The 13,949-nt window shown below is 41.6% G+C and overlaps 1 protein-coding gene across 2 annotated transcripts in view; it reads right to left on the reverse strand.

Annotated features, from left to right (window-relative positions):
• Positions 1-6,160, reverse strand: part of DCLK3 (doublecortin like kinase 3) — a 28,586-nt gene extending 22,426 nt beyond the window's left edge. Inside the window, exons 1-2 of one of the 2 annotated variants that reach the window (XM_021387567.1) lie at positions 6,005-6,159; positions 2,583-2,732 (exon numbers count right to left, since the gene is read on the reverse strand). Coding sequence is in view for 1 of the 2 variants with exons in the window: in XM_021387566.1 (XP_021243241.1) it covers positions 6,005-6,074 (70 nt within the window). In the remaining variant the exon portion in view is untranslated. Of the gene's footprint in view, positions 1-2,582; positions 2,733-6,004 lie in introns of both variants that reach the window. The other variant, XM_021387566.1, reaches the window with a different exon arrangement.

The following is a 13,949-nucleotide window of genomic DNA, read 5'->3' on the forward strand; positions in this document are numbered from 1 at the left end:
AGCCAGTACTAAGAGCAGGGTTCAAAAAGCATGCAATGATAGGCATGAACAGCCAGGGTAAACTGTGAGCAGATGCTCGTTATTTAAGCTTTGTCCATCCTATGCACTGATGGAGCCAGAGACCCTGGGGAAAGAAGCAGCATCTGATAATTTAATTAATGGTTATACCATAATGCACAGAAACAGAAGTAGGTGGCAGCGCCACTCATCAATAGTCATAAAGGCTTCACTTTGTAACCTGAATAATGTTAGGTTCTAAGTACCTGGCCTGGTAGAAGTATACTGAGCAATAATCCACGTTCAGAATATCTTTGATGGTAAGACAGTTCTAAAACATACCACGCGACAGAATATTACTGTAAATCATACTGGATCATAAACATGATCTACAAAATCAAATAAAGTAAGCACAGTCTAAATATTTTTAGGCAAAGTGTATTTTATCAGCTGACAACAGGAATCAATCCATCATGCTGTTTGCATGTATTCCAATCTGTATTAGCTATTGGTGCAGCAGGAAAACAAAACCACATTCAATCTTCCAGATACTCCTTATCAACTGGACACTTTCAAGAGCAGTTATAATACCATCACAAACAAAAAAGAAATTTGGTTTAATTTCTATAACATCACTTCTACTACCCTAGTGGGCATTTCCAATCATACTCATGCCAGCACATTCCTGTTCGGTTTGTAGTAGCTTAACAGAGATAACTGCTGACCCAGTCTAACCCAATCTGTAGAAAAGTGAAATTCCCCAGCAGCTCAGGCAGCGTTCTAAGTTCACTGAAGAAAAACTAATCTGAGCTTATCTACAAAAAGGACAAACAAAGCAGAATAATATATCTGACTCATAAATATACAGTTTTAGCCCTAAAAGATCCTATAAAATTAGTATGATGGGCTTCCAAGTTCATTGTATTTCACGATTTCACATCAAGCGTGCTTAACTTTGCATGCAGTATTATTTTTTCTTTAACTGTCAGCCCTGCAAACTCAGCTGTGTGTCAAGTCGGGTTCCTTCTTTCCCACACGTCACCAACAGAACTAAAGTTTCTCCTGGGCAAATTATGTCTGGTCCCATTAAGTGATAGCTAAAGTGTCAGCTGTGAGGAAAGAAAACATCCTTAGAACTGATCCTGGAGTACAAAAGAGTGGAAGACACACACCTGTGTGCCCACCCCCTGATCTCATAAGCCCTAAGCAGGCACCGAGCAAGCTTTTGATTTTAAGAATGAAATAAACATTATGCCACACAAACCAGAAGCTAGAGATCTCCAAATCTTTCAGTCCCCAAAATGCCCAGTCTCATTCTTCCACATATTTAGTCTACTCCCTTCTCCCTGTTCATTTCTCTCTCTCCTTCCACTACCAGTTTTGGGACAGCGTAACACAGCACCCAAAAAGCAGGCAGATGTAGCAAGGGTGCATGTCAGATGGGAACGACTGTCTGGTGGGACAGCCTGGGTGAAGAATCTTGCAGCCAGCTGCGCTATGGCCAAGGGAGGAAGCCTGAGGGTTACCCACCCTGGATCTCTTGCTGTAGCTACGCGATCTCTGGATTCTTCCATTCTGAGGACTGATGCTGCCTCTGTGTCACCCACAACCCAGCGTGGGTGCCAACCTGCAGTGGAACACATGTAGGAGGCTCAGCATGCAGGAGCATGTGACCGTATTTACTGTATTTGGGAATCATGAGGGATAAGTGACATTTAACAGCCATCCTTCCTTCTTTCTCCTCCAAGAAGATAAACTCCAGAGTTTTCCTTTCCTCTTTTTTATTTTCCCCGCACTTCTGCTAAATGTCCAGAGTCTCTTTGTAGTCTGCCCTGTTCCTCTCCCATCTGGCTCCCCCCAGAGACTGAGACCGCTGCGGGGCAGCCAGATCTGCCCTGATGGTTTTACACTCCCTTTCCCCATCTGTCAATGGTGCTTGGGCAAAAATTACCCTCCTGGCCGCTCATCTGCTCCCCCTGCAGGCCCTCAGCAGCCCCGCCACACTGTTTGAGATTTTCTAAACCAAGCCATTTGTAATTAAAAAAAATAAAATATTTACAGCAAACACAGATGGCTATTGCCATGTTAGTGTTAAACTGAGCTGAATCACCCAGATCAGCAGATGAAGGTAAAGATTACATGTAGTCTGGTAATGAGTCACAAGTGCCATCATTTTTATGGGTTTTTTTTAGAGTAGAACTCCACTTTCATTACCTATTCTTTCTGACATTTTAAGGGTAGAAAATTAAAAAAGTGAGCATAAAGTCCTTTAAAGAAGTATACAAATGCATAATCTGTAAAGTCTAAGTGCACCACACGTGAAATGAATCAATGCTTTCAGATACATGAAGCTCATTTTAACTTATAACCCTGCATAATACCAAAAAAAGAACATTATGAAACTGCTCATTTATTATTTTTTTTCCAAAGATGACAGGCAGTGTATTTTATTGGGAACAGTCTCGCCTGCTTTCTGGAGTTTGACAGGTTTAGGGTCTGCCCCAGTAACCAGGGAAGCGAGCTCTGCAGTCCAGGACCTTCCACCATGAGAGGACAGAACTGACATGGAAACAAAAGCATCTTACACAACTGCAAGGTTTGCCAGGATCCATCTGGAAAAATCCTCCATCTGTTTCTCAAGGCTCAATGCACAGGCAGTTTCATTTCCACACTGATGCTCTTGATCTCTAATGGGTTGCTCCGAAAGTAATGCCTCCTGTTTATTTCCATGGAAACTACAACATATACAAGGAGCACAATAACACTATTTGATAGAGCAAATTCTCAGCTACAAAGCTGTATTTTTCAACATTGTCATCACCATCAGCTATGCGTTTTCACCAGCAATGAGCAAGAGCCCACATGCCACGCTTATAAACATCTGCACCAGCAGAGATGACCCACTGTCATTGTCACCACCGCTGAACCACACCACCCACCGCCACATCCACTGGTTTGTCTCCATAAACATTCAGCAAGTGCCAATGAATGTCAGCGGGTGCCCTTTTTTTTTCCACGTGGAGGAATTCAATGATACACCTTTGCTTCTTATGTGCTTCCACGTGAGACGCCATTTGGTCAGACTGCCCCTCTGCTGCCATCTTTCACATGGCAACAACATGTAACGGGATATTGGTGGGAAGGTTCAACCCCTACTGCCATACCACCAACATCTGCCTCTGACACCACGGGCCAATGCAATAAAATGGGAGGCATTCCTTTTGGAGCAGCACTCATATTTCTAATTCATTGTTGCTGTTCCATCACAAGTAAGTTTTCACTGCTTTTTAATCCTGTTAGCCAACATTGTTTCAGTCGAAGGAGCAGGAATCTGTTTCTTTTAGTGTGGGATTTCACTTCCATTGCTTCCTAAATTTCAACTTGATGACTAATCAGTTGCAACTGAGCAAACCCAGTGGAAAAAAAGAGAGCTTGCAGAGGTGTCACTGAGGGTTTAATTAGGCTTCTAGATCCTTTATTACCCATAACTTTGTTGCATAACTAAAGGAAAGACCTGCCAGAGTCTGATTCTCCATCTGATTTACAGAAGGGTGATTTACCCATTTTTTTCCTTGAAAATCCAGCACTTTCAGGAGAGGTTAACTCACATATAAATGTAGAATTCCCTACCTCATTATCACAGAACCATGTTTTCAAAGGAGAGTCATATACTGATGTAAACATTGCAAAACAAATGGTTTTGCAATACTTCTAAAAGAAATTGGGTTTGTCAGGCAAAAATCTCAGGCCTGCGCTAATTATACTTACAAAGATGATGACAAGCAGAAAGATCAGGATTTTCACATCACTAAGCATTTCTCAGCATTTTTATTTGCTATATCATTTGAGGTGACAAGAAAACTTAAAAAAAGAAATCTGAGTTTATGTGCAGGCTATCAGCAGTGATAGGAGATAGCATTTTCAGAATGATTACTGAGAGTTTCTTCTAAGAATATGACACTGGCAATTGTTTTGCACTCCTTACAACAATTAGACAAGTAAGTTACACTACTAACAGGGGGAAGCTGGTAAATGCACCTGACTTTCATTTGCAATGATGGTAAATTACTGTGAGATAATTTGCAAATACTACCAAAACCTCAAATTTACATTAGAACCAACTGAGGGAGCAGCAATCCTGTCTTTTGGTTAGCATTTCTAGTATCTGATGGACATTCTCCAGAAGGACAGAGCACAAACTCTGAGAACAAGAAAAGCCTGGAAAACAGTATGCCTTTATAATAAGAGAAATGTCACATTCACTTCTTTCAACCACCATGTTCTCAGCTCTGATCCCAGTTACACTGAAGCTAATTAAAAGATCCACATTATCTTCAGTAAGAGCAGGAACAGAGCTAAGTGAGACTGCTAGTCACCATAATGTTCTCATGCTAATTGCATGTACAAGAAAATCTATACAACACCAGCTTTAAATGTTTTTAAATGCTTAGGAATCGAGTCAAAGCAAAAGGCAAAAGCAGCAACAGAAATCGAGTCAATTAGCCCCAGAACTGTTGGAAAAGAAGGAAGGACCACCAGCTTCCTTGGTTTCTACAAAACTGTATGTGTTTCTGTAGAAAACACACGGAGCTTAGTGATCTGAGAAATGGGGAAATGAATCCCACACAACTTCCCTTCGTCACCACGTGCTGAAAGCCCCGCAGATGCCAAAAAAGTGAAGCTCTGCAGAATGCGACTAGAAAAAGCAGCAGGGCAGACATTACAAGGTGTCTAGGGTCCCTGCTAAAGATATATTCAAAATCTAGTCTACCATGCCTAAGGTAATTAACTTGAAAAACAACCAACAATAGAAAGTAACTCCTGCACAGCTCAAATTCAGAGTCTTGAACAGCTGCCAGTAAGCTGAATTAAAACCAAGTTATCTCCGCTGACAGTTTAAGCCCAATTAACCAATTCAGGTTAATGAACCACAGATGGACCAGAAGCTAGGTCTCAGTGGAGATGTCCTAGCATCCTACAAACATCTTCATGGCAAGTATTGTGCCATTTTGGTAGATCCACACCCTCTGCACCTCAAGAAAGAAACTGTGAGATCAGTTCTACCCAAAGAGCCACAGGATAGCTTCCTTAGCTGTAGAACACAGCTACCTCTTCAGAAGACTGTCACAGAGTTGCTGTAATAACTGCAATGGCACCACATAAAGCAGCTGTAACATGTTCTGTAAGCTTTGTTGCACTTGCTGTTCTGTGAGCCTCTGCTGGTTCTCAACATTTCAAGAGTCAAAACTGCATCTCAAATACATAAAAAACATGCCAAGAGGAAAAAGGGGAGTTGAATAAAAAGATAAAAAGGAAGTGGGAAAAAAAAAACAAACACATGCAACCAAGCACATGCATATGTTTTTATTTCTACATAAAGCCCTAAGCAAAAGCATGCAAGATGCACTACCAGATTCAGTAATAAACTCTTTAGATTGCTCCCTCACAAAATAGATTCTAAAATGCTCAGAGGAAGAAGCTGAAGTTTGGTTATACTGTTGTTAGGTTTGCCTTTTATCTCCAGGTTTTGTCTTATAATAAACTTTTCAGTACACAGTGCAGAAGTTCTGGTTTATGGGGTTATTGCAAGCTCAGCATCTCACAACCTGAAAACAGTTCCACCAGCCCAAACCAGCAGCCCGGCCAGATTGACGGACAGTGTTTACTGTGCGTCCCCTGAGAAAGGCAGAAATTGAGGCTGGGGAAAGTAAAGGGGCAGGTCTCCTATAAATACTGGATCTGTTATTAAAGAAGAGCGAACACAACCGATCCCGCCACACAAGGGGACGCAGCCGGCGCTCTCCCGGGGCGGCTCGGCTGCCTCACGCCGCAGCACCCCAACATGGGACACCCCGACCCTCTACACCCTCCGAGTCCCCGCGGAGCCCACACGGAGCCCGCAGGGGCGACTTCCAAGCCCACCACCAACACCCTGCAGCTGCTGCCGCGCTCCCCCGCCTCCCCACACGACCCTCGCGGGCTGTGGCGAAGCGGGAAGGGCACTCACCCGCGCAGTGTCCGTAGGGACAGCAGCAGCCCGCCGCGGGGTGCAGCGGGGGCGGCGCGGCTGCCGGCATGGCGCGGAGCTTCGGCTCGCGGTCTCGCCACACCGCGCCGCGGAGAGCCGTGCCTGGCGGCTGCGAGGGCAGGGAAAGGGAGGGGAAGCGGCGGGAGGCGGTGCCATGCAGCGGTCACACCGACGGTCACACCCCTCCGCCTCCCCGAGGCAGCCCGGCAGCTCTGTGCCGCCGCCGCCGTCGCAGCCTTCGCAGACGCTGCCTTCCCGCCTCTCCTCGTCCCCTAACTGCGAGGGTTCCCTCCGCGGCACAACCGGCGTTCCTGAGGCTGCCCTCCTGTCGGCTTCCCGTGCCACCAGCGTGTCCCCCCCAGTCTCCAGGCAGTCAGTCACCAGGCACGGGATTGCTGTCCTGTGGGGATGCTGTGGCGTCCTGCATGGCTTCATGAGTGTTCCTCCTTGGGCAGTGGAACTAGGGGGCTTTTGTTAAAGCCCCTTAAATGCCACCTAGACTTAATAAGTCATTTAATTTGGATTGGATTAAGAAGGCGAGCACTAAACCGTGTAAACAAAGCATGTATTGAATGCGTGACCTACCAGTTGCCTAACATCAAGTCAGAGGAACAAAGCGTTCAGTAAAGTCATGAAGACGCTCCTTATCTGTTATTTAGGAGCAAATCTAATATCGTTGTGAGTTGATCGGCAGCTAGTAGAAGGATGTGCTTGTCCTTTAGCAGGGAGATGGGGCCTGCAAAGGGCTGTGAGCCAGCGCTCCTCTGGCCTTGTAGCCTTAGTCAGCTGGCATGTGGAAGGGGATGCAGCCGAGAACAGGGATGTGCCCGACCATGGGTCCCTCGCTACAAGAAAGACATTAAGAGCATGGAGCATGTCCACAGAAGGGCAAAAAAGCTGGTGAGGGGTCTGGAGCGTGAGTATTGTGAGGAGCGGCTGAGGAAACTGCGATTGTTCAGTCTGGAAAAGAGGAGGCTCAGGGGAGACCTTATCGCTCCCTACAGCTACCTGAAAGGATGTTGTTGCAAGGTGGGAGTCAGCCTCTTCTCGCTGCTAACAGTGGTAGGATGAGAGGGAAAGGCCTCAAGCTGTGCCAGGGGAAGTTCAGGTTGGATATTAGGAAAGATTTCTTCTCTTAAAGTGGTAAGTAAGGCATTGGAATAGGTTGTTCAGGAGAGTAGTGGAGTCACCATCCCTGGAGGTGTTCAAGAAACATGTAGATGTGATACTGAGGAACATGGTTTACTGGGAATGGTGGTGATGGGTCAACCATTGGACTTGATGATCTCAGAAATCTTTTGTAACCTTAATGATTCTATGATCCTCTTCAATGATTCCTTGCTTCTGGGTACACCTCTGTAGAAGAGCATAGAGCATGATGGAGAAAGGCAAGCTCAGAGCTCCTGAGGCAGCCCTCCAACGTGGCAAGGGGTCTTGGAGGACAGAGGAAGACAATGAGGAGGAGCAAGGGGCTTGTTTTAATTCCAGCAGCATCCTGACTGGCCCTGAGACATTGACTGAGAATCTGGCACATGTGGTTTTAAAGGCAAGCTTGAAAAACTGGTGAAAGTGAAGTAACGCACCAGCTGATTTAAGGATTGCATAAAAATAAGTCAGGGCGCTTATCTTATTGAGAGGAAGGAGACGCAATTTTATAACTGCATGTATGTATCTTCATAGGGGAAAATACCAGGAGCTAAAAGATCCTTTAATCTTGTAGAGGAAAAGAATAAGGAGAGTCAGTGTCCGAAAGCTGAAGTCACTCAAATTCAAATTACAAATTTTATCAGTGAGAGTGAATAATCATTGGCACAAATTACAGAAGGAAGCTGTGTTTTCTTCTGCTCCTGAAATCTTCAAATAAAACAAGATCTCTGGAAAATATAGTTTATGCTGGTAGAGGTAATCAGACTTACCAAAGGGATAATTGCATAAAATTTAGTGGATATATAGTAGGTCAGATTAAAAAACATAGTGCTCCATCATCCTGGCCTCAAATTGTATAAGCAGGACAAAGCAGAACATGTGAAACATATCCCTTATACTCTTATTTTCTGAAAGATATATCCTGCTATCCATTTTAACTAATTTGTCTCCTATGATTTTACTTCCAAAGTACTTCATCAGTACAACATGGCACACACACATTTGTTTTAGTTTTCATCAATATTTATCCTGAAATGTAGGTTTCTGTACTTTTAAAGAATTGAGTGGAAAGACCTAGACAGTCAGCTCAAATACCCTCTCTGGCTCTTTGAGAAAGTGTTTACATTTTGCTAGACTATCTGATAAAGGAAACCATATAAAACAAAAGCTTAGACAAAATCTATCACATAACCTAGTCAGAACGTAGATTGTCAAAACCCGCATCATGTCATAATACCAAATCAGGAAGTCGCTAACTATAAGTTTAGCATAATTATACTTCTATCTAAAACCTGCCAGTTTGCTTAAAATTTCAAGTAATTTCTAACTCTATACTTATTTTTTGTATATTTCCCTTACCCCATTGTCTAGAGCTTGTTAATCCTACAGTCATCATTTCTTTGCCTCAAGTGTCAAAGTTATATTCAAGTAATAGGTCCTCAGGCTTAGAACAGCCTGTCAGAGTCTGGGCTCCAACAAAGTCAGTGGGAGTTGTCTTCTGCTATTCTTCATCTTTCTTTTGGTTCTTTAAGCAATTTCTGCAGTTCTTGGTATCTGAGTGCCTTCTGGATGAAGCAAATGTGACGCTGTTGGAAATCGGGGCATATTACTGTCACCATTATATTTTAATAATGATCACAATAGCAGAAGTATTTCTGTAGTGGTATAATGAAGTATCTCATCCTTCCACCTCTTTAAACCAAATATAGACAATATACAAAGTTAAATCAATTATAAAAGAGATCACCTATCTGTCTCAACTTTCCTATGCTTTATTAAGATCATGCCTATGTCCAAAAAAGCAGAGACCAGGAATACATCACTGTTGTGTGAATTCAGGGACTGTGATCTATTCCTGGCTTTCTAGACTCTACCATCAAGTTACTCCAGATTTGTAAGCGACCTTTTCCACCTGTAAAATGTTGATAATTACAGCAGTTAAAGAGATTTACTGTAGATGCAAAATCCTTAGAAGATCTACGTATCAATCCTAATTATCTCATTTTACTCCCTACTGCTGGTTTCCAAACTAAGAATGTAACATTGATGCACTCAGAAGTGAGCATTCTTTGGCATCACACACATATTTTATGCTAGAATAAAAAGAGGTGAAGAGAGAATGCAGACTTGTGAAGATATCTCATTCCTATGAGCTTCTGGAAAATTGCTGCCTCTTTGTTCAGTGGACAGTGAAGCCAATTCTCTTTAATCCACCTTTCAACTAGCCAGTATCTCAGCCATCCCATTCCTCTACTGAATCATCTGTAACTTCCTATCTATTTATTTCTTCATAAGCAGAAAGATTTGTTTCTCACTAGTAGTCTTTTAATTTTTTAAAGTACTTAATGCCTTTGTTCCCAAACTGAAGTTACAGGCTAATGGCTCCATTACCAGAAAGTTGTCAAATACATGTCTCTGTGTGTTGCACAGCTAGGTCATACACAGTACCTACATGCGGCTGTGGCTGACAATACAAGATTTAGAATACAATAAAAGAAACAGGATATAACCTCAGAAAAGGGTGGTCAAGCTCTTTTAGTAAGAACACTTGCTTTGTTTTGACCTTGTCCTAAATTCGATGACTTCTTTCCGTCCGGCTCTTTCCCTGTCCTCTTCCTGTCCCTTGAGACCCAGGCTGTTGCTGGCACCTGTTCTGTTTCAAGGGTTGTATTTAAATTAAAGGAGATCTGTAAAAGAAAAGATCCTGCTGATCCTGTTGAGGAACTATTCTCTCTAAATGTTCATGCTCTGGCATTGCGTTTGTGTGTTTCTCATCATGTTCTTAGGAAAATTTAATTAAACTAAACCCCACTTTTTTTTCATAATGGATCTATTAAGTTGTACCCTAGATATGACAATTCTTCCTGATATCACAACATACTATTTTGAAAATGTTAATTCACCCCTAGACATATCAAGTGTGGAAAAAATAGCAAGAGCTGAGGGACAAATGAACTACGTATATTTATTTGCCTCTATTTTCTATGTAAATTAAAAGACATTACCATTGCCATGGACCAGGAAAAAAATAAACACCACCCCCACAAAACTACCTCAAGCTTAATTTCTTCTTTTCCAGTGTCTGATGAGAGCTGTTTTCCTAATGTCCAGACATCTGATCTAGAATATTGAACGAATCAGCATAAAAGTAGCAGTTTCATCATACATTTTCAGTAATAAAAATGTTAGCTTGTCATTTCTGAGAGAAAGTCATTTGTACACAATGGCTTTCCAGCTTGCTAACGGTCCTTGATGAGGCAAATTAAGCTCAACATCTTGAGACCCAGCACTATAACATAAGCTGCCCTTAGTCTATAAAGAAAAGTTTGCGCATCCTTTTCAGATGAATCTCAGCACCATAGCACAGGGGTATTCCAAACACTCAAGAGCCAGTGGCTGCCTTGGGCATTTTAAGCTTTGTCCCACTGTGTGGCTCCAGCCAACACAGAACTTGAAATGCAGGCATCTGTGACAGGCATCCTGGCACAGCTGCTATTGGCAGAACTACAGAGATGATTTCATATTTGCAAAATGTCTATATTTTAAATAAGGCAGCAGTTAATATGTCTGTCTTTTAAAAAAGGAAGCCAATGCATTTAATATAAAAATAAAGACAAAAAACTTGACCTTTAGAGAGGGCTAAAAATAAGACTAAAATATATCTTAACTGAGTTGTCTCTGAACCATGTTTCTGTCTCCTGTTTTATGGCTTTAATATATGAAATACAAGAGGCAAAAGATGAAGGAATTAATATGGATAAAGGTGACAGTGGCAAATGAAAGTCAGATGTTGTTAGAACTCTAGAGGCTAATTTTTCAGCCATTCTCAAGAAGAAAAAATAAAATATCAGTAAAAAAGTGAAACTGGAAGGTATTACCAAAAACCACAATTAACTCATGCCTAACTGTATGGAACAATATGGATTTTACCCTCCATCCTCGAAAATTATTTTAAAAAATCAGAGTTTACATCCATGCTATTCCTTAGATATATGCCAAATATGATGAGGAAAATAGCTTCCAAAAGAAACTGAGTCCTAATACCTAAATGAAATCAAGAAAATGTATCATTTTGCTAAAACAGTGGCATTACAGTCATTTACACAAGAGCACTGAAAAAAAATCACAAAATCAAGAAATCCAAACCTTCTTCATTCACGGACAGTAGACCAGACTCAAAGCAAAACTCCAACTTTAGCAGCTTACTACTGCATAACCAGGAATAATTACAATTTACATAACTCTGTACTTCTTTTGAGAATTAACTTTTTGTTCAAAGTATTCAGAATAAAAAAAAAAAGCATTGTAGTTTCACAAAGTAAGCTGTGTTGTCTAACATATTGACTTATTTCAGTTTCTAAGTCATTATTAATACCAGTGTCAAATGCTGGATAATTAGAAGTTGCAGTGGAAAGGAGTATTGATAGTAGGTGCCATTTAGGCAATAGTTTCATGAGGTGGAATAATTCTTAACAGATTGTTTTCAAAAATAGTTAATATCTTATTGTAAGACAGACTAAGTGGTATCAAATTAGCAGAGACTGACTGACTGACTTTCCCTGACACTCTGAATTTGTGTAATTCCTGTGCTTAATGAAGAAATGCTGGATTATGACTCTTGCCTTCTAGAAAGACTCGGAGGGTGGCATGATCCTCATTAAGGCACTTCTCAGAGGAGACATTTTGTATGCTTAATAATGTCATTCACTTAAAAATCTCAAAGCTTATCAACATTGACTGAAATCTCACACAATGATGTAATACATGTAGGATCTTCATTAGCAGGTGACCTGATCATAATTTAGTGCTAGAGCAAAACAGTTAAGATTCATGAACTTTATTTAGCTTTTATTAATCTTGAATGAATATTAGAGGGGAGAAGACTGAGGCACATAGGCCTGATGGGGGTCACATAGCAAGTCACGAGCAGGTAGAGAACTCAAACTGCCCAACTTTCTGTGCCTCAATATTTATCATTATTGTTACAGATATTTGATACTGGATGCCTTTTTTGAAAGCACCCTAAGATTCTCAAAGATTCTCAAAGGTACTGAAACACCTACATACACATGTATATCCTTGTGAATTCTTAAGAAGCCAAATTCCCTGGTTGACAACATAGCTTTAAAAATATTCTCCCTTCCCTGCTCAGAAGTTGTGAACATTCTTCCCGCTATGAATATCTCTACTTGCTACATATCTGTTTATCTCATGCCCTCATGTTAATTGAAGAGGAACCTTAGCTTATAGGAGACATTGATTTTCGTTGCCACTAATGGCTCAGGCAACAGGGAATTTAGCTGCAAACAGCATGAGATAGTGTTTGTACTGATACATTTGTAAATCACGCCATTTATAGTGCTTGGAAGCAGCTAGTGTGTAGTTTTTAATCATGTCTATATTCTTACTGTAGAAATTGAATACTGTGAGGAAAATAGGAGATGGGAAAAACAGATCAGTAAACTATAAGTGCTGGCATGACACAGTCTTTCACCTCAAGGTCATTTAATCTAGCATGGATCAGTACTGATGAAGATGTCTGACTTCTGAGCACTGCCAGAACTAAACAGCTGCTACTTGCAGAGCAAGAGAGGCATCACTGATTTTCCGGGCACTTCTTCAGGAACCATGGTGGGCAGTATATGTTTTTCGTGATAGGAAATTCAACTCCTCTCTTCCTTATCAAATGAAAAGGATGGAACAGAAAATATTTCTGTTTCCAGCAGCAGGCAGATTGGACTCAAACCACCCAGCCTCTGTTGCATCTCTGGGAAATGTGGCCTCTGCCTGTCCTCTTCCTAGTTGTATAAGAAAGGGATGCACCAAGATAATGCAGTTTGTCTTCTGTGTAACACAGCTGTAGGCTCTTCCTGAAGTAATTCTTGCTCAAATTCACACTTGTCTTTTAAAACATGGAACTGTCTTGACTCATGTTTGGTGGGAAAACCACAAATTTGAAAACCTCAGATTTGATCTGAATAATTCCCCAAACAGTATGAAATAAGGGGTGAAATATGAGCTTTTGCATCATCATAAGAAACATCTTATTTCCTGTGTCTTCATAGTGAACATTTGAAAATTATCTTTTGAGAAAGGTGCAGGCTAATTAATAATGCTTATGATTCTTAGGAAAGATGGATCAGCAATCCATATTTTTCTCCTCACTCTTGAATATAGTCACTGCCCCTAAAATTCAGATAGCAAGCAAGGCACCATCACCATTGCTTTCTGCTTGTTTGCGACATGCCTTTTGTCTTTCTTCCACAGGACAGCACTTGTTGCTTCCTCATGTTTTTGCAGTGCTGACCATGGGGGAGTTCTTGGTGGCCTTCTTAGCCTCTCCAAAAGAAGCATGAGTGACACAGAGGGGGCTTAGACAAGCAAACTGATTCAGCACTTCGGCACCCCTTCCCAAGGAGAATTCATGGGATAAGCCTACACAGGTGGTGATCTCCCAGACACAGACTCTGCAGTAGGCTGGGCTAACCATGTGGGAAGACAGTTTAAGACCAGCCTACTCTTACTATATCCTCATGAGAGCTGAAAATGGCCAGAACTCCATACAGAAATACGAAGACCCTGCAGCAATTGGCAGTCTGTTCTTTGGTAACCGGCAGGGAGAAGAGTTCAGAGCATGAAACTTTCCTTTACTTGTACTACCCTAATACCCCCAAAAGACTGGCTTGCAATCCTAATTATTCTATTTTTTATCATCATAGTACAATAATGAGAGTCGGTGATGTAAACTGGAATATCTTTGTACATCAAATTATTATGA

This window comes from Numida meleagris, chromosome 2 (genome assembly GCF_002078875.1).
Source record: "Numida meleagris isolate 19003 breed g44 Domestic line chromosome 2, NumMel1.0, whole genome shotgun sequence".
Taxonomy (NCBI): Eukaryota; Metazoa; Chordata; class Aves; order Galliformes; family Numididae; genus Numida; species Numida meleagris.